This window comes from Macrotis lagotis, chromosome 4, assembly GCF_037893015.1.
Source record: "Macrotis lagotis isolate mMagLag1 chromosome 4, bilby.v1.9.chrom.fasta, whole genome shotgun sequence".
NCBI classification, from domain to species: domain Eukaryota; kingdom Metazoa; phylum Chordata; class Mammalia; order Peramelemorphia; family Peramelidae; genus Macrotis; species Macrotis lagotis.
This window is the reverse complement of record NC_133661.1, coordinates 181,082,181-181,110,120: the sequence shown is the minus strand read 5'-3', so window position 1 is coordinate 181,110,120 and position 27,940 is coordinate 181,082,181. Positions and strand designations below refer to the sequence as shown.

The window sequence follows — 27,940 nt, the reverse complement described above, 5'->3', positions numbered from 1 at the left end:
TTTCAGAAAATGGAACAAGAGGAAGTGAGTTGCTGAAACTATAGCAGGAAGGCTTATGGTCAGATGAAAGAAAGTTCTCTCTTACATATAGTAATCTCTGGGACAAAGGGACAACTGCCTTGGGAAACTCTCTTAATGAATAAGATTCTCCTTCATTTTGACAGTCTATCTTGATGCAGGGTGACATTTGGTGGTATGTCTCATCACTTTCCAGTTTTTCATCCTTGTAATAATATTTACTGCTACCACTACTGCTAGTCCTTCAGTATCAAAGAAGATCATATCAATCAACCAAGTGATTCGTAGTGTGTATTGAATATCATCTCATCTTCACGACAATCCTAAAAGGTAGGTGCTGTGCTAAGTCCAGTAGAGTGTAATCTGTTTCTGTTGGTTCTCAGTCTCAAGTCTTCTTAACAAATATATATTAAGCTCTTTCTTTTTGCTCTGTGGGGCAGATCAGCATGGAAAAATCCAGGGGGTTACCAAATGGTAGAGTTAATAACTTTTATATAATATAGTAAGGCTTATTTTGTGCCTTCATGACAATAATTCTGTGAGGTAATGAGTATATACAACATCACCATTTTATAGCTGAGGAGACTGAAATTCAAGAGAAGTTGTGCAAATTACTTATGACCACACAGCTAGGAATTGTCAGAGCATGAACTTGAACCCAAGTCTTCTATAACTAATTCTGATTTTTATGTTATATTGTATTGCTTCCTAGTTTTGCACCCCATAGCTAAGCCCCTAAAGTCTAGGTCTAAAAATTTGACTGAGAAATTACAAGAGTATACATGTCAATATTAAGGGCAAATGATGGGTACTGGAGGGCAGATGAGCATTTTTATCCAAACCCAGGATAGTAGGTTGGAGCCACTGAGGGACTAGCTTTAAGTTGAATCTTGGTTTGTTTTGGTCTGAGAGTCTCCTTCCACTTAAGTTGTGAACAGGAATGGATTAAAATCCTGGGAATGTCTTAAAGGTCCCTTGGACCTCAGTCTAATGAGCTGGAGAGGGAAAAGTTTCTGGGTTTTTCTAGTCTTGTTCTTCGATGACCTGTTGGAAATTTAAAATGAGTGGGGTGGACCAGTTCATCCCTTCTAGCTTGAATTTTATGCTGCTGGGATGTTAAGGAGATGACTCAAAATGGAGACCAAAAAGGAAGGATGGAAATCACTTAAAGTGGGGAAGGGAAAGGGAGATGAAATTTAGCTCTCTAGGTAACTCATACTAATCATACTCTACTAAAAAAATAAAACCTAATACTGTTGTGAGAAAAACACTGTCCCCATATTTGACTCACCCCCTTACTTCTTCCCTGATACTAACCCCAGATGTGTTCAGACATGCTGCTTAGAGCTAAACCTCTAACTCCCCTCCCCTTTCCCTATTTCTCATTTCCCATCATCTGGCTCCACCCTTCCTGACCTCCCCCTTCCCTCCTTATTTTCTTCTTTCTGGCATAAGGGCTATTTCTTGCTTAAAGGTGAGAAATAACCTTAAGCACCACCCCTTAGAAGGGTTCTTTTCTCATCCTTCTCCTCCCCCTCCCCTCCTCCACCCTTGCCACCCCAACACTTCCTTCCCCACTGGCTGATAAGGCAGTAGCACCCATACCCTGAGTCAGCCAGGTTTCCAATCTCTGCCAAAGAAGGTAAGTGTCCAAGATGGTGGGTGGGGATGAAGGAAACAAGGACTAGTACCTCAGTGAGAGAGAAGACTCAAAATTAGAACTATTTGGATTCACTCCGTGTCCTAACCTTCCCACACCGGTAACATCTCTGATATCCAAGGGAAGAATTAGTGGAGAAGGAATAGGAGAAAAGGGGAAATGGGGTGAGAGACAATCAGAGAGCTGGGGATGATGGGGACTGAGAGGATAGCATGGTGGGAGAATTGGACAGTCAGCTCCAAGACTACAATAACTCATCCCTACAGGAGAGAGATGTGAGAGGAGACAGGAGATTGGGGAACTGATTACAAGATAGGGTTGGGGGAAAGGAAAGTCCATCTTATTTTGAGACTCAGCTTCTTTCTGAAGGGAAGAAGGATTGTAGAGGTGTGGAAATTCAACCACTATAAATTTAGCAATCTAGCTATGTGGGCAGGAAGCCCAGCCGTCCAGTTAAGAAATTGGTCCATTTCTCTCTTAAAGTAGTTAGTTAAAGGGTGGAGTAGGGATGGGTGGAGCAAGGTAGGACAACCCCAGTTAAGCAGGCTTAGAAAATTCTGATAATAGAACATGATGCTGCCTCATAGTCTAGAAGGCTTTCCAAAGTTTAGGAAAAGCCTGTCAAGTACTGGCTCATGGTCCTTATGGAGTGGGTGTACCCCAGACAAAGGTGAAAGCCGGCAGGAAGTTTTCTCTTTGTCCTATGTCTAGTTCTTTCTATCTTTTCTGAACTCATCATCTAGGTCTCCCCAATGGCCACCAACAACACAACCAATGTAACAGATTTGTCCACCTTCATGTTCATCCGGTCCTTTTCCATCATACTGCTCTCCCTGGCCCTGGCGTTGGGACTTCCAGGAAACAGCTTTGTGGTGTGGAGTATCCTTACCCAAATGCGACATCGCTCTGTCACTGCCCTTTTGGTCCTGAACCTGGCCTTGGCTGATCTAGCTGTGCTGCTTACTGCGCCTTTCTTCCTCCACTTCCTCGCCCGTGGTAATTGGTCCTTTGGTCTGATTGGTTGCCGTCTGTCCTTCTACATCTGTGGAGTCAGCATGTATGCCAGCGTATTACTCATCACAGCCATGAGCCTTGATCGTTCCCTGGCTGTGGCTCGCCCTTTCATTTCTCAGAAATTTCGAACCAAGTCAATCGCCTGGAGAGTCTTGGTGAGCATCTGGGTGGCTTCTGTTTTCTTGGCAGTGCCTGTTATTGTGTACCGGAAAGTGTTTCTTGGGAAGTTTGGCAAAGACATCTGTGAAACATACTACTCTGCCCCAAACCAAATAGCCTTCCACTTGCTATTTGAATCCATCACTGGCTTTGTGCTACCCTTCGTGGTAATTGTGAGCAGCTACTCAGACATTGGGCGGCGGTTGCGGGCCACTAGATTCCGCCGGAATCGCCGCACTGGACGTTTGGTGGTGTTGATCATTTTGACCTTTACTGTCTTCTGGTTGCCTTATCATGCTGTGAACCTGGGAGAAGCTGCCAGGGCCCTTAGAGGGTATAAAATAGGGCAGGATAAAGCAGGGAAGCAGCTGTATTTAGCTCGAAAAGTTGTTATTGCCCTAGCCTTCCTGAGTAGCAGCCTGAACCCTATACTGTATGCCTGTGCTGGTGGTGGGCTACTCCGCTCAGCTGGTGTAGGTTTTGTAGCTAAGCTGCTTGAGGGCACCGCCTCTGATATCTGTAGCACCCGGAGGGGCACCCAGGTTCAAACACCCCTGAACAATCCCAACAATCCTCTGGAACCCAGCCCAACAGAAGACCTCACTCTCTCCACCAATCCTACTGACAGAACTACTGAGTGAGACCTGAGGGGGTTTGGGGTGGACCCTTGCTGGGGTCAGCTCCCCTGTTCCCAGGGATGGCTCATGTAAAAGCTGTTTCATTCTGGCTCAGTCATTTCCCATAGGGGACATGGAATCAGAGAAAGCTTTCGATTTGGACTGAAAGTCTGTTTATATAGGAGATAATTGACTTAGGGGGAGGGACAGCAAGAGAGAAGACGGAAAAAATAAAAGACAGAGGGAACCATATTTTGATCTATCTCCTTATGCAGTTTTTAACATTAAAAGCTAAAGTCTGAAAACCTGTCCACTCTAGAGGGATGATCCCTGGAATGCTGATAGGGACAACCCATACTTTAAAAACCTCAGCACATCTTGTTGCAATGGATTGCTGAGGTCATGGGTAGAGAGAGGTGAGAAGATTGATGATGACTCTTGGGATTCTGAAGGAGGCATCCGATGAGCACATGACTAGATTTGAGGATGATTCACTTTTTTCCCCCCAAGGTAAATGGGGTTAGTGGCTTGCCCAAGACCACACAGCTAGGTAATTATTAAGTGTATGAGGTCGGATTTGAACTCAGGTACTCTTGACTCCAGGGCCGGTACTCTATCCACTGTGCCACCTAGCTTCCCCAACAATTCACTTTTCTGGCAAGAGAATGAAGGACACTAGGCATTCTAGTTAAGGCAGACATATACAAGGTCACAAGTATCCATATATATATAAAGACACATATGCATGTTTCTTCTTACATACACATACTACTGCTTTGAACTAGGAGACCCACATGTAGCAGCCTGACAATTCCAAACCACACAAATGAAAATCAAGGAAGATGTTATTATTGGAGATTTATGTATATGTAAATATGTATATTATATATGTATGTCTACATTCATATATTTAAACCTCTCACAGCTGGCCCTCTCTGCACAGATGGAACAAAAAAGGCACTTGTGTGACCTCCATCTAGAGTGGTACCCATAGTGACTATCAGTGATGCCAGATTTCCTGCTGACAATCACTTTAGTCCAACACAGGAGATAGAGTGATGAAATAATCTTCCCAAGCAGCTTTCAAAGTTCCCTTTCATATCTAGATTGAGGCAGTTTCTGTTCTTAAATCACTCTGATGACTTCCTAAAGATGACAATGGCCTCAAAGGTCCCTCGATCAGAATAAAAAATGTAGATTCAGATTGGAAGGTCTGATGGTGTGCCTTTCTTCATCCGGGGCACTAGTGGGTTTGAGAGCAAAATTTTTCTTCAGCATTTCCCCTAGGCATTGGTAGGAAAATAGAAGGGAAATATCTGTCATTGATCCCAAATGTCTGAAGTCACTAGGGAAGATAGAACCACAAAGAGACTTTCCTGGTTGTCCAGAACTAAGGAAGGCAAAGTGTATGTGTCAGAATAGAGGTCTTCTTCCTAAGTTGGTGAATGAGGCAAGTTGGAATGGGTGAGGAAAGGATACTTTGATTCTCTCTTTTCCAGGAACTGAATACTTGCCCTCTCCCAGCCCCCAATTTCATCATCTTTTTTTAAATTTTTTTTTGCAAGGCAGAGGGGTTAAGTGGCTTTCCCAAGGTCACCCAGCTAGGTATTTATTAAGAAGTCATATTTGAACTCAGGTCCTCCTGACTCCAGGGATAGTGCTCTATCCACCATCTAGTTGCCCCCTATCACCTGTCTTTAAGTAGGAACCACCATTTGTTTGGAGACAGAATGATGAATGTGGTGTTGTCAAAAGCATCAATCAGCACAGGTTAGTCCAGAAGAAGCCGTGTTATTTTATTGAGTATTTTCAAGGTGAAGAGATTGAGAGGGGAGGAAATAATTCAGCTAAGCATGGGCCCAGTCCGTGCTAATTCTGTGGATAGAAAATAGGTACAAAGCTGTCCTTTGCCTTTGACCTTGATTACTCCTCGGCTATAACAGGTGTAGCCTAAAGACTGTAGGACTCTGGCTGTCTCTTCAGTTACCTGGAATGGTATGAGAGAGAGAGAGAGAGAGAGAGAGAGAGAGAGAGAGAGAGAGAGAGAGAGAGAGAGAGAGAGAGAGAGAGAGAGAGATGGTGGTGGGTTGGGAGTAGGATCCTCATTTCTGTGCTCTATCCTTTTTGGGTTGTCTACTCATTTCATTTCCCCTGCCCCCTCACCTGAATCTTGCCCAAAACGCCTGTGCTCTCCATTCGGCTAGCCACATTCACAGTGTTGCCCCAGATATCGTACTGTGGTTTCTGTGCTCCAATTACCCCAGCCACGACTGGCCCATGATTCAACCCTGAAATGGGAGGGAGGAATTCTTGCTCTCAGGGGAAATTCAGTTGAATTCTAGGTAACGGATGTGGAGAAAGGGTCTGATTTACAAACCTGACACTAGTCAGGTTCATACTCCAACAGAAACTATGAACTTAGTCTGCAAACTATGAACCAAGTAACATACTATTTAATTACCCAATCAAATATTGGGTAATTATAATTGCCAATATAAAGTCTTCAGTACTTTGGAGGGCTTATATATTTCCTCCCAAAACCACCTGTGGTGATGAGATGTCATCATCCCACAGGAAAGCCTGGTTACCTCACCATAATTATAACTCTGAGTTTGAGGGAAGGGTGAGGAATTGGGGTTAGTCTTCAAAAATCTTGGTCTGGTGTCCCTTACCTACTTCTGGTAAAATCGATGCAGGGTGAGCATTGGTAAAGAAAGACTGTCCTAAGGAAGCCCTAAGAAGATCTGAGAAAGGTGGAAAGGAGTGTGGTGAATGGGATCCTCTGGATTGGCTTGGAAAAGGGGCTGAGCACCCTTACCCACACGAAGGCGGAAGTTGTTAAATGAGTGCTTGTTGATGATGTCCAGCTTGGCCCCCAGGGCCACTGCAAACTCCACCATAGTCCCCAGGTGGCTGCAACTTCGTTCAGAGTCCTGGCAATAAGTACCACCCACCAGAATGAAGCAGCAAAGGAAGAGAGTAAGGTTATACCTATGGGATACATTATTCAGGGCCCAGGGGGAGGTATTTTCAGGAGGATGAAGCATTGAGGGGGAAATGACATAAAATATATCAATGAAGGGAGGGCAAGGATTCCTTCCCATGGATTCACCACTAAGGTAACAAAAATAGCTTTATCCTTAGAATATTGACTAAAGGGGGCTGGTTCCAAGAGGCTTCCCAGAGCTGGACATAGGGAAGGGACAGGATGAAATACCTGTTGTGTATCTTGTCCAGAGGTGGCATTTAACCCTGTAGCTGCCATATATGTGCTGCCAATAGTTTTGATCTTTTCTACACCGCTGAACTTAGGTTTAGAGAGTAGCTGTGGGGAGTGGGGGAGAGGTAGTAGTGTTGTCTAGGAACCAGATCCCGACTGAAACCCCAGTTTTTGGGAGGGGAGACTGGGATAGAGCAGATATACATAGGGAAGAGAATAAAAAGCTATGGGTAACTGATGAATATTGGATGAACAGAGCGAGGAAAGTAGAAGAATTAAATGAGTAGGGGAAAAGATGGGTCTGCTGGCTGTTGTGAAGAATACAGTAGGTATATAAAAGTCAGGGAGATTGAGAAGGGCTGGTGGGAAATGGGGAGTGAGGCACAAAGTTGGGAAGTTTCTTCACCTCATCAAAGTCTGCAATGATCTCATTGAGCAGGCGAAGACACTCCAGTCCCTCACGGTTGATGTTGGACTCAGAGTAAAACTCCTTGAAATCAGGAACAGAAGCAAAGAGGACACAGACACATTCATAGGACTGATGGTAGAGGTCCTGGTGGGGGGGGGGGGGTAGAAGAGTCAGAAAGTGAGGCACATGTCTCTTCAAGTTCCTTGTCTACATGAAATGGTTTCTTCCCCCGGTCATATACTCCAAGGAATTCTCCCAACCCATAAACATTTTGGATAGACTGGAGGAGGGTGGGAGAGGTCAATCTGGTGAAGTAGTTTGGGGAATCTAAAGATTAGGTTACACATACTGCAATGTGATTCTAAGGGTCAAAGGTCAAGAGCAAGGGCAAGGTCAATTCATAGCAGAAAAAAAGAGTTACTCCATAGTAGTGGTTCTGTGGGGTCAAGGTCACCTCATTTCGCCGGTTCTGACCAATGAACTGGGGGGCAACATGTGCAGGTAGCACATTTTCCAGCAGCAGGCGAGTCAGATTCTCCATGGTCTCTGTCTCCTCCCGCTCTTGCCGAAGCTTCTTTTTCCACAAGAAGTCCAATCGGCAATAATACTCATTCTGGAAGGAGTTCAGCACCATATGAGATGGAGAAAGAGAGGCATCAGTGCAAGAAGACCAGGGACCCAGGGTAGGGTTGACTTTCCATGCAGGTAAACATAGGAAGCAATCTCATCTGTGATCAGGAGCATTGGGAAGACCCCATCTCTCTCTCTCTCTCTCTCTCTCTCTCTCTCTCTCTCTCTCTCACACACACACACACACACACACACACACACACTTAAAATATATCTCCCCTTTATCCATGATGCTTAAAATTTCATTTCATAATCAAAGGAAAGGTAACAAAGGGACTTAAATTTACACTGGATTGTGACTGATAGCATATCCTTTCCTTTTTGATCTGGGGAAGAGAAGAAAGAGGTTGACACTGGACTTTTGAAGATAGTGAGGAGAGAGGAAACCAGCAGTAAGGAAAGGGTAAAAGAAGGGTGAACCTGAAATCACCCAGAAGACAAACTCTGCCTTCTTTGAAATTTTGCCTGGGACCAACCCTAGGGAAGGAATAAGGACATAGAGGACTGGACAGGGACATGATATAAGGAAATTGAGGGCTATAGCTAAGGACAACTTGGATACAAGTGATAGATGTGGGAGACCCAACTTAATCCATATTTAGGGAGACTCAGAGCATTGTATGCATTTCCTCTCCCACTCTTCCTCCCCCCATGAAGTTGGGAGGTGCAGAGACTTGAAGTTGGTAGACTGACCTGCCGAGCCAGAGCCAAAAGGGTGAAGAAGAAGACGAAGAAGGAGATAGCACCCATCAATTTGGGTTCCTTTAGTACTCCAGGCCTAGGGATGCCACAGGTTAGAGCTTCTCATCATACCCCTTCCCTGAGCCTCCCCCATTTTTCCAAGCTCATCTCCACCCTCTTTTCTTCTTTCCCAGCTGTCAGAGTCAGCAACAGAGACTGATTGAACCAACCCAGGTTTGCCCTCCCCCCCACCAGAATGGTGCTGGCTACCTCCTAGGCTCACTCCTCAAGGTTGAGTACCTTTGAGCATTGGGAATCTGGTAGAGATGAGCAACAAGGCAGTCAGAGAGCCAGGCATGGGAATGCAAGAAGAGGCTGCAGGAGGCCAGCAACCAGAGCAGTAGCAGCAGTAGCTTCAGTTCGAAGTTCATATGTAGAAAGAGGGAGCAGGAGAGGAAGCCCAACACACAACAATGCATGGAATACTGGAGACATAGAGGCAGGTGGAGATGGTGGTATCAGTGAAAAGGGAAAGGGTCAGAGGCAGTGTCCAAAGGGAGAGGACACCTTACCAGATGATCTCTAAAATCTCTTCTCTAGATCCCATGACGCTTATGCTAAAGTGAGGGATGTCTGTGTGTCTGTGTGTCTGTGTGTCTGTGTGTCTGTGTGTCTGTGTGTGTCTGTGTCTGTGTGAGAATGTGTTGTCCTTGGTGCCTCTATTTAGTTCTATTCCTGGCCCCTAAGATTGCCATTTGTCCTGTTCCCTTTCCTTTACCTTTCCCAGTTCCTATTTCCTCGGATGAACAGAGAACTGAGAAAGGTTTGGGTATCTCTAGTTCTCCTCCCCAAACAAGATGGCACTTTGTGGTCAGATTCTTATCCTTTCTGTCCTTATTATGAAAGGAGAAATCTTTTACCCAAGTTTAGGAGATCTCTAAGCAGAGCCTGGAACAGTGGGTACGGGGGGGGGGCGGGGAGGCAGACAAAAGACTCACCGGGATGCTGATGAGAGACAAGGAATCAGGGGTATCCCAGAAATTGTTGGGAGAAGCAGTGGAGAAATTGGCATCTGGGAGGGAGCAGTCAGACATTGGCTGAAAGAACTGTTAGAGGAGAGAGAACTGAAGGAAGAACAAAAAATTTTCTGAGCACAAAAGTGATCTGGGATTGGCCTTTAAAGTGTCCTGGAGTAATAAGTTTATGCCTTCCATATTGGGCCAGGTCTTAGTTTGCTGTTATAATTGGGTTTGGGGGTGGGTGGTGGTGAGGATAAAATAAGATATTTGTAAAGTACCTTGCAAGGAGTAGCAGGATTAAGGACCTGAGAGGAGTACTAGCAACCAACTATCAACCAACCTGTTTCTAGACCTTGACTCCCCTCTTCTGCCTTTCCCCTAGAATACTTACAATTTAGGTATTTTTAAATCCCATTTCTACTCTTAGCAGGTTTCTCTTTTTTCTTTATACCCCCACTTCCAGGACCAGCTGTTTTCACCTAGCTGCTCAAGTCTTCTCACCAGGTTGACAATGGCCATGGTGAGGACGATAAGGATGGTTGTGGTGCCAAGGGCAACTCGAAGACCAGGTCTTGTGGTTACTGTTCCTGAGAGGGCTGGCAGCCAGTGTAGGAATTTGGGACCCTTCAGGACACACCTCTGGAGGGGAAGGAGTGGAGAAAAACTGAGTTGGGTATGAGACTAGGGCCCTGCCTTCAGGCAAGGTTTTGACAAGGATCGACTCAGTGGGTTCTCTGAGTCCCATATGCTCCAATTATTGCTCTTAAATGTTCTTCCATAGAATTGGAAAGTCCTGGTCCTATGTCCTTGGGACAGTCTATTTCCCAATCCTGTTCCCAGGCTAGTGGGACCCAAGCAGGAATATCTGTAGAATGCCTAGTTCTGGTGGAGCTAGACCAGGAGCAAAAGCTCTAGGTCGATTTCCTTAGCTTGGAGCAGAGTTTCATCCCCTTTTTGAAGTGTCATTGACTTAAGAAAAGAAAAATGAGTTCCAAGTCTAACAGTTTTTACAGTCATTTTTCTTTCTTCTCCCCATTCTTCTTCTGTTATTATTCTTCTCCCCTGCCTTTCCCAGTCCATGAACCAAGAAAAATTGATGTGGCTCAAAACAAAGCCAAAGCCCTAAATCTCAGGTAAATTTAGAACAAAATTCTTCTCTTCTCTTACCGTCAAGTGTTCTGAGAAGCAGATGAAGAGGAGGAGGCAGAAGAGGATAAAGATGATGCCATAAGTGACAGCCAGAGCCGGGGGTCTAGAAGAGACAGGAATAAAACACTCATGTGATCCTCCTAGGCAATCATACCTGATAGAGTTTCTGTCTGGGAGAATGGTCATACTATCCAGTCTTAATTGTTGTTGAATTACCTGACCATGAGGACCAAGTATAATAGCTGTGGAACCAAAACTTTGGGGAATAGGGAAGGATTAGAACTGGAAAGGTAGAAGCAAGGGGGAAGCAGAGGCTCTCTATCTTCATCAAAATTAATATGGGCAGGGCAGCTAGGTGGTGCAGTGGATAGAGCACCAGCCCTGGAGTCAGGAGTACCTGAGTTCAAATCCGACCTCAGACACTTAATAATTACCTAGCTGTGTGGCCTTGGGCAAGCCACTTAACCCCGTTTGCCTTGCAAAAAAAACTAAAAAAAATTAATTAATATGGGCATTTAGACAAATAAATGTTCACAAACTTGTTAGGAGATCAGGTTCTAGACTTAGGCAATTTAATCCTCTGATCATCGATTTCCTCATCTGTCAAAGGGTATAATGATTTTCTGATGGGGTTGTTGTGAGGACTAAATGAAAACTAATTTATGAAAAACTAATTTATAACCTTTAAAGCATTGTAGAAATGGAAGTTATTTTCTGGATTCTACATATCGGAATGTAGAGAAGATGGAATTTGGCGTTAGGAAGACTTGAGTTAAAATCTGACCTCATACATTTACTAACCATGTGATCTTGGTCAAGTTCATTAACCTCTGTCTGCCTCAATTTCCTCACTTGTAAAAATGGGGATAATACAGATTGTTTTCCATCTTGAAAGGGGGAAGGAGGGAGACAAATTTGGAACTCAAAAGCTTACAAAAACAGAATGTTGAAAGCTTTCTTTACATGTAATTGAAAAAAATAAAATATTGTTTTAAAGAGAAGACTAAAAAAAATGGACCTACCATCCAGGATTGTTGTGAGGATGAAATAAGATATTTATAAAGCACTTTGCAAACCTTAAAGTATTATTATTATTATTGTGGTATAGATAGAGGGGACAATTATCATTCCAAGGCAACTCATGAAAACCTACTAAAGTGTGTAGAGATTGATCTACCCCGATGAAATCTCAACTTTTTATTAAAGTATATTCACAAGACTCTTGGGAGTGTGTGAATATGAAGAATGATGATGATGATGAGGAGGAGGAGGAGTTCCCAAGGCTACCTCAATATTCCCACCTCAGTCACTTGTTTCCCACCTCTCTGTACCTGTCCCTATGTAAATGATAAGGCTTAAGGAAAAAGAGGTGAAGAAAATGTGGAAGGAAAGAAGAGAGGGCAAGGAGCATCAACAATAGTAAAAACTTCCATTTTATATAAGATTTTACATTTATAAAAAACACTTTCATTACAACCCTTTGAGGACAAAAAGATGATTCATTCACATTTGATGAAGAAGGAGCCTAAGGTTTGGAAAGTTTATATGACTTCTCTGGAATCATAAATTTTAATGGTATAGTTCAAATATTCATTGAACCCAATGAATTTGGGTTCAATATTCTTTATAATGTTTCGGTGGGGGAGAAAAATATCTCCTGTCCTTGTCCAGATTCCTCCTTGGAGGCCTGGGGCTAGGTAGGAGGAGCTCACCTGTTGGTCACCAACATCTGGATGGTGAAGTTGGAAAGGAAAACCAGAAAGGTACAGGCTGCATAATACTTGAAGGCTGGAAGAGCTGAGAGTCGATACTGGAAGAAGATATTGGATGTGGAGGTTGAGACAAAGGGATTAAGGCTGTCTATGAACTTGAAGAAGTAATCTAACCTAAGTATGTAGGTTCCCTTAGTTTCATTGCCCACAGTGTATTCTTTGCCACCTCAACCACACCCTCAGTTCAATTTGTAGAATATCCCATCTGTTGGAGGAGAATCTCTGGAAATTGGTGGAAAGAGAAAGAAGACTTCTGACCAGGCATGGGATTTTGTGTGTATATGTGTGTGTGTGTGCAGGCACATAACTATGTACATAATTTCAAATTAGCTTATAATTAAGCAGCATCAAGGTATGAGTATGAAATATACCTGAGAAAATATTCCCAGTTCCCAAATATTTCCAAAGTGAGCACATAGGAGGGGGTAATGAATAATAACTGATTGACTAGTCCATGACTGGGCATGTGTAAGGACTTTGGGTCAACTGAGCAGGGAGTTCATTATTGGTCTTTGAACCATCCCTTTGGTATCCCCCTATGTCTCCCTTAGTTTCAGTCCTCTCATACCTCCTTCTCCATCTCTTTCTCCCGGAAATATAGGGTGAATGGGCTGAAGTCCTTGGATCGTTTCCACTGTCTGGGGAAGAAGGTGGAGATGAGGCACAGAGAAACATGAGCTTGTCATAGAAGTTACCTTTTATCTAAACTACAGTAAGGAATAGATACCCTACTTTCTCATATTCACTAGTCATATAGAAATGCACCATCCCACTATTCCCATTCTCTCCAAGTCCCCTCTTCCCCTCCATATCGGAAGTCCTGAGATATAGATTTTGATTTCCACTTACTTCTGGGAATTGAGCTGTTCAATGACTTGAAAGAATTTCTCATCCCCAGTATCCATTTCATCCTCAAGTCCCCTCGGAGTTCTGGTCCTGAGAGGGGGGAAGATCTCAGCCCATTATCAGAGAAACTGTCTTGTTACCCTCATGTCTCTGAGCTAAACTGGTGCTAATGTGTGATAAGAACATTAGGATCAAGGAGATTTGTTTCAAGCCTCTGTACTTCAGCTGCCTCTGTCCTTATCCCAGCTCCCCAGGCTAGTCAAATTATGTGTATGGAACTTCTTCTCACCGATCCAGGCTCCTCTGAGGGCCCAGAGAGGCCAAGGCATTTTCCTATTAGGAGAAACAAAGTGAATGACGAAACTCTGTTAGCAAATATCTCCCAGTTGTGTTTGCAGCAATAAAAAATGTAAATTTCAAGTTAAAAACAATTATTAATACCTCCAATCAAAATACCCTATTTCCCCCTATTTTTTTGTTCTTCTTTCCCTCTCCCAGACTGATGAGGACTTTCTGGGAAAGTTGTTATATTCATATAAAAGGAATTAAAATTGACAAAACTAAGAGTAATTCTAGAATAAATAAATCATCAAAGATACTTTCAAAGGAAGAAATCTAAATTATCTGTAACCATATGAAAAAAACTGCTCCAAATAACTAATAATCAGAGAAATGAAAATTAAAGAAACTTTGAAGTTCTAAGCTCTGGCAGAAATGATAGAAGAAGAAAATGACAAATGTTGGTATGGCTATTGGAAAACAGTCATATTAATAAACTGCTGTGGAACTGTGAATTGTTTCAACCATTCTAGAAAGTAATTTGGAACTATGCCCCAAAAGTCACTAAACTGTGCATGCCCTTTGACCCAGCAATTGCACTTCTAGGTCGGTACATTCCAAAGAGATCAAAGAAAAAAGAACAATATTTATTTGTGTAGGAGTTCTTCTCTAAACATATATTTTTTTTTGTATAGGAGAAATTAAAGACAAGATCTCTATTGGGAAATGACTAAGTAAATTGTGGTATATGAATGCAATGGAATGCTGTTGTGTCATTGAAATGAAGAAACAGACAGTTTCAAAGGTAACGAGGAAGAAAAGGAAGGAAGAACAGAATAAGTATTTATATGGTGCCTACGATGTTTCAGGTTAAGAACTGTGCTAAGAATTTTCACAAAAATTATCTTATTTAGGCGATAGCTAGGTGGTACAGTGGATAGAGCACCGACTTTGGAGTCAGGAGGACCTGAGTTCAAATTTGACCTCAGACATTTAATAATTACCTACCTGTGTGACTTAAACCCACTGCCTTGCAAAAACAAACAAACAAAATCTCATTTAATCCTCATAATAACCCTATGAGGCCGGTGTTATTATTATTCTCATTATTACAGGTAAAGATGAACAGAGGTTAAGACTTGCCTAGAATCAGACTGTGAGTAACTGAGAACAAACTGGGAATTCAGGTCTTTCTGACTCCAGGAAGACCTCTACAAACTTATACAGATTGAAGTGAGCAAAACTAAAAGAACAATTTATTCAAAGACAAGAACATTATAAAGAGAAACAACTTTGAAAGATTTTAGAACTTTGATCAATGAAATGATAAACTAAGAGTTCAAAAGAATGAAGATGAAACATGTAACTTGATAGAGGTTACCAAACAAAATACAGAAAGAGATACATGTTTTTAGACATGACCAATGTGAGAATTGGTTTTGCTGAATTATACAGTTTTCTGTATATTTTACAACCATATACAAATATATACATGTATATATATTTTCACAAATAAAAGTTTTTATAATTTTTTTATTGCTTAAAGGGGGCTAATGGAAGGAGAGAATAATATCAGAAAAATCCAAGGATATTTGTTATTTTAATTTATTTATTTTAATTTAATAGGCTGTTGTGTAGTGGTGTGACTTTGAATTAAAACTCAGGCACTAAACCAACCCTGCTAAAGAAGAATGGTGAAAATATATTACATCTTCTTGCTACCAACATATATATAATATATATATACATATACATATTATATATAAATATATATTTCACTGCACTATTTTTTTGCAAGGCAATGGAGTTAAGTGACATGACCAGGGTCACACAGCTAGGTAATAAATGTCTGAGGCTGAATTTGAACTCAGGTCCTACTGATTCTAGTGCTGCTCTATCTACTACACTAGCTAGCTGCTCCTCAATTCTCTATCTTAATGGGATAAGACTGCTATTGAGAATGTATGCTGAAAGTTTATTGAAAAAAATAATGTGTTAAGCATATAGAATTTAAATCAATGTATTGTTAAGACACATATGCTGTATAATAACATGATTTACAAAAAACTGATGAAATTCTAAAAAAAAGTTTGACAAGGGATAAAAATTTAATGGGGATTAAATTCAGGACTGGAGATGTCTAGAGGGGATGATACAAGGGGTGATGCTATTGTAGAATAGGGCAACTGGTTTTGATCCCCTTTAGTTTGTCACTACAATTACTCTGGCTAGGGCTAGACTCCAGGAGGTAAATAGTTGAGAAGGATACCTTTTATTAAGAAAAAGAATAGACTCATGTACTTGGTACTGTAAAAAGAGCAATCCTGTACTGGAGACTTAGGTTCAAATCCTTGCTTTGATATTCATATTCATATTTATGACCTGAGACAAATAATTTAACTTCTTTGAGGTTTACTTTATTTATTTATATGATGGGGATGATTATCTGGAGGTACCATCATAAAAACACTTGGAATATTTAAATAACTGCATAAATTATTATTATAATATGTCTAATCTTCCCCTTCCTCATTATAATGGAAAAATAATGGGACTCATTTACTTCAACCCATATCCAGACTATATAAGGTCTCTTATGATTACCTAGGACTACCAAGAGGACACAAAAGAGGACCAAATACCACCAAATCATTCCCTTCAGAAATATGACAGAGCCCAGTCTAAACTTCCAAAGCCAGGAAGTAAAATTGGAAGAATTAACAATCAAATGAAAAGAATAGTATCAAAAAGAGTTATTATAGTAATGAGAATGTTTAAGATTTTGGAATATAATTCCAAAACATCTACAAGCAAAGGAAAACACAACTTGGGTATAATTCAATTAGAATGCCTGAAAGATAAAGCAAGAATTTCCCCTCCTCCCCCCTAGTATTAAACATTATTTCATAAATAAAATGAGAGGGGAGGTAGAGCTGAGATGGTGAAGAAAGGGAAGGGACTAACCTGAGCTCTCTTCAAAGTACCTCCAAATATTTTTTTTAGTTTAGCTTTTTTTTTTTTTTTTGGTAAGGCAAATGGGATTAAGTGGCCTGCCCAAGGCCACACAGCTAGGTAATTATTAAGTGACTGAGGTCAGATTTGAACTCAGGTACTCCTGACTCCAGGGCCAGTGCTCTATCCACTTCTCCACCTAGCCGCCCCACTTCCAAATATTTTTAAATAATGCTTCACAACAAATTCCACAGCATCAGAACCCACAAAACAATAGAGAGAAATAATTTTTCTAGTCCAAGAAAACTTAGGTCAGCAGAGAAAGTCTATTACATGGGATGGGAGTGCAGCACAATCCCCATTAAACCAGCAATAGACCTTTAGAGAGCTGACTGAATCAGTGGCGGCAGTGTGGGTTTCCTGACCTCTTAGCACACAGATGGTAAAGGGGTCAGAAAACTGATAAGAAAGAGATTGCATGGGCTCCTTTGCTGACACCAAGGAAAGGACTCTATTGCATTGCCTATGCTCAGATCTGGGTCACAGTCTTGGGGAGGAATACTAACATAACAGAACTTGCAGTCACTGGGGAACTGGGACCCTGGTTTCAGTTCCAGGGTGGAAAAGGATGCTTGTGGTCACTCACAAACCAGAGCATAGATCAGGAGGGAAACAAACACACCCTGCCCTAGATCATACCACCTTGGAAGAAACGAAAACTTATAGGTCCTCAGAATTATCTCCGAGAAAACACACACACACACACACACACACACACACACACACACACACACACACACACACACACCCCTTAAGCTTGGGGCAATGCACCCTCCACTCTGGAAGCAGAGTTCCACTTTAGAATAGAGTTAAAAGTCAAGAAATAGGCTGGAAAGATGAGCAAATAGCAGGAAAATTTCTAACAGAAAGTTACTATGTATAGGTAAGATCAAAACACACACATTCAGGAGAAAATAACACAGACAAAACTCCTATATCCAAAGCCTCAAAAAAAGATTGAATTGATGTCAGGACAATCAAGTAAGAGAGGTAAAGGAAAAATTGAGAGGAGAAACAAGATTGATGCAAGATAATAATAAAAAACAGTTTGGTAAAAGAAATGTAAAAAAAATTGAAGAAAATAACAACTTACAAACCAGAATAGGTCAAAATGGTAAAAGAAGCACAAAGTTCTAATGAAGAAAAAAATGCCTCGGAAAAACAGAATTGGTCAAATGGAAAAAATATATACAAAAATTCACAGAAAAGAAGAACTCTGAATGAAATGAGTGCTAGAGGAAAGAAATGAAAAAACAAACAGAAAGAACCAGGGGAAAATTGGAAAACAACATTAGTTATTAAAAAAACAATTGTAAAGGGAATCAGCAGTTTTGACAAAAGAAGAACAAACCTTAACCAAATAATAGACTACTTGAAATAAATCAAAGAGATATTAAAGACTGAATAAGACAAGACTTTATGAGATAGTACTGAAATAAAGTCAAAGGAATAAAAAAAACTGGAAGAAAGTACAGGTTATCTCACATTAAAAACATGGAAAACAAATTAAGTAAAGAAAATTTAAGACTCTTGAATTACTTGAAAGCCATGAACAAAAAAGAGAGCCTAGATATCATATTTAGAGAAATAATAAAAATGCCCAGATCTCTTAGAAATAGAAAGCAAAGTAGAAATAAAATTCACCGGTCTGTCACCTCTTAAAAGTAACCACCAATTGAAAATTCCTAGGTATATTATAACCAAAATCCAGACTCTCCAGGGCAAAGAAAGAAATACACAAGAAGTCAGGAAGAATTGAAATACTCATGAGCCACACTTAGGTAACTATCACTAAAGAAGCAGAGAACTTAGATTACTATATTCCAAAAGATAAAAGATAATGACACAACCAAGAATAACTTCCTCAGTAAAATTGAATAGAATTACCTAAGGGGAAAATACATTTTTAATGAAATAGAGAACTTCCAACCATTACTAATGAAAAGATTAGAACTGCACAGAAACTTTGAGAAACATACCCAGGAGTCAAGAGAAATATAAAAAAGTAAATATGAGTGAGCAATCCTAATGGATTAAACAAGGATGAACTCTTTACACTCTAATATGGGACCATGGTATATGTGTTCCTTCCAAACCTTATCCATCAAGGATCAGAGAGGGAGTCTAATAAGACAGGGGGAATGGATGTGTTTTTTATTTATAGTTTGATGATCTTAAAAGAAAGGAATTAGAGCGGGAAAGAATAAAATGGAGGGAAGGAAAGGAGAGGGTGGGGAAAATTATCTCATAAATTGTATGAACTAGTGAAGTGAATACTATTCAAACAAGGAGGAAGGGATGAAGGGAACAGGTGACACTTGAACCTCATTTTTATCTGACTTGGTTAATGAGGGGAAAATATCATTGACATCTGAATGCAGAAATACATTTCATTCAACAGGAAACAAGAGTGGAAAGGAGAGGGAGAAGGAGAATATATTGAGGGACAGACCCCCCTTAAACACAATAAACTCTAACTAAGGAGGCCTGATCTTAGAGAGATTTAAAACAAAAGATAGAATGAATAAGAACTTTTGACTGAGTGCTGTGTGAAGGAAAGAAGAGGCAGGAAGGTAGAAAAAGATTGAATCAAACCCGGAACAATGCTGCTGAGCATCCTCTTTTTTTTTTTTTTTATAAAGGAGGGGGTGAGGAAACTGATCAACACAGTGATTAATTATGATTTCAGAGGTTACATAATGACTCTTGCTATCTACCTTTAGACAGAGAGGTGATAGACTCAGTATGCAAATTGAGACATATATTTTTTGGACATGGTCAATGTTAGAATTGGTTTTGCTTGACTATGCATATTTATTAAAATATGTTTGTATTTATTTTCTAATGGAGAAGAGAAAGAGGTGAGAGGGAGAGAGATAAAATAAAGCTTAAAAATACTGTTTTTAACTTGATTTCACTTTTGTAAAAATGGGTACAAGTAATGTGATTTGCCATAGTCTCATCATTGTTCATCTCTTTCCCCAAGGAGACTGCTGTGGAAATAATTTCTCCTCTAATAAATAGACTCCTTTTTATTTTTAAGCTGCAACAGACTGCATTTTAATTAAACAGAAGCATTTCCTGATAGGAAGAGGTGTGTAAGACTGGAACTGGCAACCCAAGCAAACAGGAACCAACTTCTCTCTCTCTCTCTCTCTCTCTCTCTCTCTCTCTCTCTCTCTCTCTCTCTCTCTCTCTCTCTCTCTCTCTCTCTCTCCCCCTCTCTCCCTCTCTCCCTCTCTCTCTCTCATCATATCTCTGTAGTTTCAAGAAGGAAATATCCCAATTGGAGGTGAAGGAAAGGAAATGAGATTATGCCTGAGAAGCCTAACCAGCTAAGGAGGTTTAAAACTTGGGAATCTTAGTAGAGATGATCTTAGAAGCCAGTTAGGTTAGAAAGCAGTGAACTCTGCTCTATTCCTGGAAAAGCAGATTGTTGTTATTGTTGCTGTTGTCATTTGTCCTTTCTTTAAAAAGGCCATGACAACAGGGAGTTGATACCACAATATGCACATAAATTTCATTTAAGTGACTAATGACTGTGCAAAGTCACAAGCTTCACTTTCTTCTCTAGAGCCATCTGAGTCCAGTGGCCAGATATAGATCAGGACAGCTGGAGATGGCCCTGGCTATGAAACAATCACAGTTAAGTAACTTGCCCAAGGTCACACAGGTAGTAAATGTCACGTGCCTGAGACTAGATTTAAACTCAGGTCCTCCTGACTCCAGGGTTGGAGCTCTACTATGCCACCTAACATTAAGGTCTAGGTTAATCTAGGTTAATTAGAAGATATCAAGAGTTATAATAGGGATGAGTTCACTTAAGAGGTATGGGGCTATGTAGAGACTGGAAGGCACTGGTATATGAATGAACAGTATTGAGAGAAAAGATATATGTTCCAGGGATGACAATATCCAAAGGAAGAGAATGAGGTGTTTGGATAAGAAAGTGGACATACCGGAAGAGGGGGTGAAGTGGTCATAGGGCTGTCCAGGTGGCTGAGGTGGGCAAAAGGCTTGGCTGCACCCCAGGACTCCAAGTATCGAGTCATCAGAAGTGATGGACGCATTTTTGGTCCCTCAGGAGGGGACAGTGGTCCCCCTGCAGTTACTTCCTCTTCTTCTTCCTCCTCTGCCTGTCAGATTTCAAAGAAAAGTGGACTAATGGCAAGATCCTTCCACCATTATGACTTTCCCTTCTCCCCAGTTCAAATTCCTCAGGGGAAAGAAGGAACTTGGTTCTCCTAAGTCCTTTCTCCATTCCACTTCAGATTTTTTGGTAATGGATCTCTGATGGAGGTCAATAGAAGTGGCCTAATTGAGTCTGGTGCTGCCTAGAATCATAAGGTCTTAGAATTGGAAGGGGAGTTGGAGGACATCTAGAATAATGACTCCATTTTGCAATGAGAAAGCTAAAGCCTTAGAAAAAGAAGTTATTTGTTCTAGGCCGCATATGATAGTAAGTGGAAGAAGAAGAATAATTTGATCTAGGTTATTTAATTCCAAATTCAGGATACTTTTCACCCTGCTATCATACTTTCATACTTCAGGGGCTCAATCAGCTGTGCTGATAGCTAGGGTGGGAGTTCTCACCCTTGGGTCAATGACCAGGTAGGTGGGCTCCCCAAGCTCCCGAAGATATGGGTCCCGATGCCTTGGGGCTGCATCCTCCACAGCATAAGCCCCTCCCAACAGGTTCAGGGTTGCCCCTGTGATGTGCACTCGACTTAGGGGGAAGGAGGGAAGAAAAGAAGGGAAAGTAGAGTGTCAGTAGCCTCAGTCTTCTTATTAATTCACTGCAAAAATAATAGAATCTTAAGAGTTGGAAGAGACCTAAGAGATTATGGTATCTAGAGTTGGAAAGGATGTTAGGAGACATTTAATCTAACTCTCTCGGTTTATAGAACATCTGTAATGTTCATTGCATAACTCTGTGCCCTCGGGGTTTATCCACCCTGCCTGCCATTCCTCCCAATCCCATTCTCCAGTCCCTTCATTCCAGTAAGAAACCCTTCCCATCAGTCACTCTGCCTCAGATTTGGGCAAATACATATTCATAAATACATATATACACACATTTATACTATATAAAGTCATATATAGTATGTACATGTATATATACACACACACACACACACACACACACACACACACATACACATGTTATGTTAGATTTGACCCCAGGCTAAGGTCTCTTAGAGAGGACATATTGATTGGGGGGCAGGTGGGGCCCTAGGCCTTTCTTTCAAGGCACAGCTCTGTTCCCATTACTTCTTTGAGCCTGAGCTTGTGTCTGGGTCCCTCGAATGGAGTGGATCTACTCACCCTGGCACTCCACCTGCCTCCATGTGGTTGGCCAGGGTGACATCATGGGACCAGACGTCATATTGCCACTTCTGCAGGCCGATGACCCCACAGAGGACACTTCCCGAGTGCACACCCACACGCATGTTGATATCCACTCCAGTGGCTGCCCTCAGCTTCCTGGCGAAGGGCAAATAAGGTTGGCTTTAGCTCCCGGGGTTTTATCTGAACCCAGATCCCCTTTCTGAGGCATCACTCCTGATTTTGCCTAAGCCACGCCCCTTTCTCAGACAAAGGGGCTTGCTTCTTTACCAAGTGTAAGCCCAGTGTTCTTGTCCGCCCTTGTTTCCCTCACCAGACCCCAGACCCCTAGATCTCTGGATTTCCTGTTCTTTCTGTTCTTCAGACCACCCCAGGATGGCTCCCAAGCACTGACCGGATGGCACGGCACATGTCCAGTCCCATGCGCACGCAGTTGAGTGCGTGGTCGGGCAGAGAGAGTGGCAGACCAGACACACAATAGTAACAGTCTCCCAGAATCTTAATCCGCATGCATTCGTGCTCCTGGGGAAGGAAGAAGGGGAGGGAGGCACATGATATGGGGGACTAGATTAGGACAGGAGATGGACGAATGGGGTCAACTCCTCAGGACTGAGCTTTGGGTGCGGGGTGTCTGACAACATTTCCCAAAGTCAGTAACTCTCCCAGAGTTGGGAATCTCCGAGGGAATAAGCATCTGGGGGCCTGGACGTGGCTGAGATGGGATTTCAGAAGGTTAAGGGTCTTTCCAAGGTGAGAGCCCCTCACCAGCTCTGACCTTGGCAATCTGATCGAACTTGCCAAAGAGTTCGTTCAACATGAGCACCAGTTCCTTGGGAGAGCATTCACTGGCCAGTCGAGTGAAGCCAACAATGTCAGCATACAGTACACTAGAGTAGGATGTAGGGGAGGGAAATTAGAACCCTGTCCCATGGAACAAGAGTTCCTGGTTCCCTCCTGTCCCTTCTTATATTTTTCCACACCTCCCCCTCCCCAAATCTCCCCCCTAGCCAATCCATCTGCTCATTCTGTCTCTGTCTGTGTCTTTAAAAAGACACTCTTTGTGCTTGTCTCTGTCTCTTTGTCTCTCTCAGCATACCTGACACCCTGATGCCTCTTCACGTACAAACTGTGAAAGTTGTTGGTGCCCTCAGGCCGGGAACCCTGCCCAGCCTGCAGCCTAGCCATGATCTCAGCCTTCATTTCCCTGGCCAAGTAAGCTGGCAGGATGGACAGTAGGAGATGTTCCTGGAATGTAAGCAAGTTCTTTAAGGTCAAGTCTGTTTTTTTTTCCTTTCTGCCTATTAGAGAGCAGGTACTGTAAAATGCTTGTTAAATTGAATATGCCACAACCAGAAAAACACTGTATATCCTAACAGCAACATGGGGGCAATGATCAACCTTGATGGACTTGCTCATTCCATCAGTGCAACAGTCAGGGACAATTTGGGGTTCTCTGCAATGGAGAATACCATCTGTATCCAGAGAAAGAACTGTGGAGTTTGAACAAAGACCAAAGACTATTACCTTTAATTTAGGAAAAAACCCCCCTGATATCTTATTGACTGATCTTGCTATCTCTTATACTTTATGGTTCTTCCTTAAGGATATGATTTCTCTCTCATCACATTCAATTTGGATCAATGTATACCATGGAAACAATGTAAAGACTGGCAAATTGCCTTCTGTGGGGGGTGGGGGGAGAGAAGTAAGATTAGGGGAAAAGTTGTAAAACTCAAAATAAATAAACTCTTTAAGTAGAAAAAAAATTGAATATGCCATCGGCACTGTTCTCCTTTTGGACTAAATTTCGGAATCTTTGGACAGTATTCCGATAAATACCAGCCCAATGTTGTGTCCCTTTCAACTTAGCTCCCCTTGCAAAACACTGCTCCTGCCAAACACTTTATTCCACCTGGGTAATAATAGTATCTTGCATTCATTTAGCACTTTAAGTTTTTTGTTGTTATTGTTCAGTCGTTTCTGACTCTTCGTGATCCTATTTGGGGTTTTCTTGGCGAAGTTACTGGACTGGCTTGTGATTTCCTTCTTCAGATCATTTTCCAGATGAGGAAACTGAGGCAAGGAAAGTTAAGTGATTTGTGCAGGGTCACACAACTAATGTGTCTGAGGTCACATTTGAACTCAAGTCTCTGACTCCAGGCTCCGAGTCCTATTTACTTTGACACCTAGCTACCAATGTTTATAAAACATCTAACACAGATTTAGTCTTGCAACGAGGATGTGTGGGATTAGTTCGTTGAAATCTTATTATCTCTATTTTATACTTGCGGAAAACTCAGTGAGTGACTCACTCAAAAGTCTCAGCGTCAGAGCCTGCATTCCAGCCCAGTTTTCCTGACTCCAAAACCATTGCTCTTTCCATGCATCTCTCCTGACTACACTTAGTAGTAATTACTGTCCTCCATTCCCTAGAGCTTGTCCCAATTATCCCAATATTGATCTGTCCCTCCCAGTTCCAGGCCCCTGGTCCTAGGCTCCAGGTCTGACCTGATGTCTCTTCTCAGAATCCAGTCGCCTTCTAGAGTGCAGTGAGCTCAGAGCTTCGCGGAAAGTGGCCCGAAGCGCACGCTCCATTAGTGCCTTGTGATAGGCTCCTGCTGCATTCCCGCACAAGAATAGCACGGCATTGGCAGTCAACTACAGTGAAATAAAAGGATCAGAGTGTAGGGTAAGGTCAAAAACTTGGGGACAGAAATAGTCTAAGAGGGAGCAATTTCAACTAAATCCTAAGGAACCTGGTCCCTGGGACTAGGGAGCTGTCCAGAGCCCAAGAGTTTTTGTGGTCCTCATGGCTCTCACCTGAGGGAAAAGCCGGGGCTGGGATATGGGCTGAAGTCCGAGGTACAGCCCAAGGACCAGGAGGTGGGATAAAGAAGAGGCAAGACCGGCTGCAGCTGCGTCCCGCATACCGAGAGGCAGCATGGTGTACACGGTGAAAATGATGAAGAGGAAGAAAGACACCTGAGACGGAGAAGAGAGAGAGGGGATGCTACCAGGTGTCCTGATGATGTCCATACAGAAACCCCTGTGTGTCCAACAGACCTATTTTCTTTCACCTGTGGGAGCAGTTCCTCCCTGCTTCAATGATTTACATTCAACCTTACTTGTTGTCACCCTGGCAGATCTGGTTTAACTTTGTCCCCCCGTTTTTCTTCCCGTATAAAGGCTCATTCCCCTCTGACCTGATCCCAGGCGCTGACCACACCTCCAGTGAACAGGAAGCTGTGGCCCAGGGCCAGTAGGGCAGCCCACACGAGGCCTGATACCAGGCGGGTCCATCGTTGTAGACGCTGCTCGCGGGAAGCCAAACAGAGCAGTAACCCAAATCCTCCGAGTGCGCAGAGTACCCCAATCAGGAAGGCTGGGTCTGAGCCCAGAGCCTGGGGGGGGAGAGAATAGGAACTAAGACTTGTGGGAGTTGTAGACTGGAGAAAAAGAAACTAGGGATGTAAGGAACCGGGGAGAAGGAAGCTGAATGAGAGGGGATGCTCAAAAAAGTAAACTGAGAACTAAAAAGCAGGCTCATTTACATCTCATTATTTTAAATACAGATTTCCCCAAAGTCTTTACTTGTTCCTTTCTTTCCAGCTTCCTCTTAATTTCTAAGCAAGAATTTAGGAGGTGATGGTTGGTCTTGAAATTTGCTTAGTGCAAACACCAGGTGTGACTGGTAAGGATGCTGACTGGTGGACCTTTTCTGTAGTTTTAATGAGCCCTGTCTGAATTCCACTTAAACTTTTGTTTTTGTTCTCTGTCCTTTCAATTAAGTGTGATGCCACCCAATTTGAGGTTTTCTTGGCAAGGATACTGGAGTGGGAATGCTATCTTCTTTCTCCAGCTCAGTTTTTAGATGATCACTGAAGCAAACAGGATTAAGTAAGTTTCCCAAGTTCCCACAACTAGAAAATGTTTGAGGCTGGATTTGAACATGTTAATTTGAGTCTTCCTATTTCCAGACCTGTCATTCTGTGCTCTGTGCCCCCTGTCACACTTAGACTCTTACCTGTTCTGAGATCTCATCCTTTCGTTCTCCCCCCCCCCCCCCCCCATACCTATGAGGCTTCCCGGTATGATCTAGGTGATAGGATCATCCATCAAGAGCTGGAAGGGACTTCAGACGCCATCTAGTCCAACACTAATATTTTACAGATGAGTAATTCAAGGTCCCAGGAGATTAAATGATTTGTTCAAGTCATGCAAAATAAAGAAAACTTACCTTGGAATGTCAAAACCTAGGTTTTCAACTCCAGAGCCTTTTCTGCTGTACTACCCTGGTAGAGCAGATTGGAAAGAGATCTAGTGCTCAAAGGAACCCAGATTCCAATATGAATTTTTTCACTTCCTGAGTAACCTTTTGGCAAAGGACAATCTCTTTCTTTATTTTCTTTTATAGAGAAAATGGTCTAGGTCCCTAATGTCCTTCCATGCCTTCCCTCTGTTGATTTTCTCCTATCCTCTATGTAGTTTGTACCTAGCTGTTTGCAAGTTGTCTTCTCACTTAGATTATGATTTATAGCAGGTACTTTCTTTTTTCTTTTTTAAAAAAACTTTATTCCTAGTGCTTAGCAATGAACCCAGTTTATAAGAAATACTTAATAAAAGTTTATTGATCATTTCCACTCCCAACCTGCTTGGCTTCAAACTAATTGAAGGAAAATAAAACAGAAAACTGAGATTAATATTTGGATTTGGAGATGGAAGATGATCATTTCTTTGGAATGAAGTTCGGATGCGCTTTGAGGCTGTGTGGAAGATGAAAATTTGCCCTTTGAGACATGCTGTGGGTTCTACTTAACCCTAAGAGCTCCTTAAGAGGGAAAGAAAACCAGGAAATGGATTTCCCAGGGGCCAGGAGGGAATTCCCCTCCTGGAACAATGTAAAACCTGGAAAAAAGATTGATACTGTAGTCTAGATTCATAGTCATCCCCAATATCTTATAGATGACAAAACTGGGGCCCAGAGACCCAGGCTAGTTATTGGCAGGTTCCTAAACTGAGAATCAACCTTTTCCTCTTACTCATCTTCACCCAACCACAACAGTTTGCTGAATTCCCAGCCCCTTTCCCTCTATTGGAGGCTGGAAAGAGAGAAAACCCGGAGTACAATATCCCTTATTTGGGCAAAGGGTCCCTCCTCACCCGACCGCTGGCCCAAGTGACTGCAAGCAGAGCAAGAAGCGTGGAAAGCACGATGGCCAGCAGCAGTAATAACAGCGGGTACTGCTGGCTCAGGCTGTAATAAGTCTCGTAGAAGAGATCTTCGCTGGGGGGAGGCCGGGGGCTGAAGAGGCGGGGCATGATCTCTTCACCCGCTCCTCTGGCCCTAAATGGCCCAAAGTCTCAGTAGGGCTCCGAGGGAACAGCTGGAAGCTGGGGAAGGTGAGGGAGTAGAAATTGACAGTTTACTCCTCCAGAGAGGAAAAAGAGACTCCTCCTTCCAGGTCCCCCTCCCCACAAATCTCTTATTGTTCTTTGCTCTTTGATTCTCAATCGGAACATGGTCTCTTTCCCAACCCCTCTCTAGCATTTCCATCTATTTTCTGTCCTAGCATCTCTTCTCCCACCTCTCTACGTCTTTTTTTTTTTTTTTGCACCATCTTTCCTTTCCTCAGCTTATTTCACTCTCTCATCTCTATCCCGGCCATTCTCCCGCAGTCAATCCTTCCCTCTTCCCAACCCCAGATTTTGGTTGCTTGGACTCCTTGGGCCTTCTTTCCCTCCTGAGCCTCCTCCCCCTCTCCCCTTTAGGGTTCTGTCTCTTCTCCCGAAGTCTCCACGATGTCAGGTTGGGAGAAAAAAAGGACAATGGGACAAAACGGGAGATGGTTTGGGGGTTTCCCTCTCTCTCACATCTCTTGATACTCACTGCGTGCTGCCCCTATCGGGGTTAGTGCTGAGGACCCGGGAAAAGACTTGGGGAGCTCTACAGCAGGGAAAACAAAGCTGGGATGGTAGTGGCCAGGCGCCCAGAGGCTACCAGAGCTTCCCGGCGCCACAGCCGCCTCCCACTTCCCCGACGGGACAACTGAGCCCCTCCCAGTCCCTGAGTCTTACCCTTCTCCCCCCCCCCCCCCCCATACACCTCTGA

General features: G+C 42.6%; 2 protein-coding genes across 6 annotated transcripts; one reads left to right on the top strand and one right to left on the bottom strand.

The window, feature by feature from the left end:
• The first annotated feature begins 39 nt into the window (after positions 1 to 39).
• LTB4R (leukotriene B4 receptor) lies at positions 40 to 9,640 on the top strand. 3 transcript variants are annotated; one of them, XM_074234782.1, is made up of 2 exons: positions 40 to 348; positions 2,422 to 9,640. In XM_074234782.1, the coding sequence occupies exon 2, from the start codon at positions 2,431 to 2,433 to the stop codon at positions 3,490 to 3,492; it is 1,062 nt and encodes a 353-aa protein (XP_074090883.1). In that variant the 5' UTR covers positions 40 to 348; positions 2,422 to 2,430; the 3' UTR covers positions 3,493 to 9,640. The 3 variants fall into 3 exon arrangements, with proteins under 3 accessions (XP_074090883.1, XP_074090882.1, XP_074090884.1); XM_074234781.1 differs by lacking the exon at positions 40 to 348 and adding an exon at positions 355 to 1,660; XM_074234783.1 differs by lacking the exon at positions 40 to 348 and adding an exon at positions 355 to 1,660 and having other exon boundaries at positions 2,390 to 9,640.
• Positions 5,244 to 27,860, bottom strand: ADCY4 (adenylate cyclase 4). 3 transcript variants are annotated; one of them, XM_074234777.1, is made up of 26 exons: positions 27,719 to 27,860; positions 26,992 to 27,222; positions 25,035 to 25,232; positions 24,652 to 24,813; positions 24,340 to 24,489; positions 22,928 to 23,076; positions 22,607 to 22,718; positions 22,226 to 22,353; positions 21,811 to 21,969; positions 21,079 to 21,211; positions 20,445 to 20,621; positions 13,484 to 13,527; positions 13,198 to 13,284; positions 12,917 to 12,986; positions 12,289 to 12,386; positions 10,595 to 10,679; positions 9,929 to 10,066; positions 9,407 to 9,514; positions 8,709 to 8,893; positions 8,421 to 8,505; positions 7,552 to 7,710; positions 7,095 to 7,241; positions 6,686 to 6,793; positions 6,287 to 6,401; positions 5,632 to 5,756; positions 5,244 to 5,455 (listed from the first exon to the last, which is right to left on the bottom strand). In XM_074234777.1, exons 2-26 carry the CDS (start codon positions 27,148 to 27,150, stop codon positions 5,312 to 5,314), a joined length of 3,225 nt encoding a protein of 1,074 aa, XP_074090878.1. In that variant the 5' UTR covers positions 27,151 to 27,222; positions 27,719 to 27,860; the 3' UTR covers positions 5,244 to 5,311. The 3 variants fall into 3 exon arrangements, with proteins under 3 accessions (XP_074090878.1, XP_074090879.1, XP_074090880.1); XM_074234778.1 differs by having other exon boundaries at positions 7,095 to 7,178; XM_074234779.1 differs by lacking the exons at positions 8,421 to 8,505; positions 8,709 to 8,893.
• Between the last annotated feature and the right edge of the window lie 80 nt (positions 27,861 to 27,940).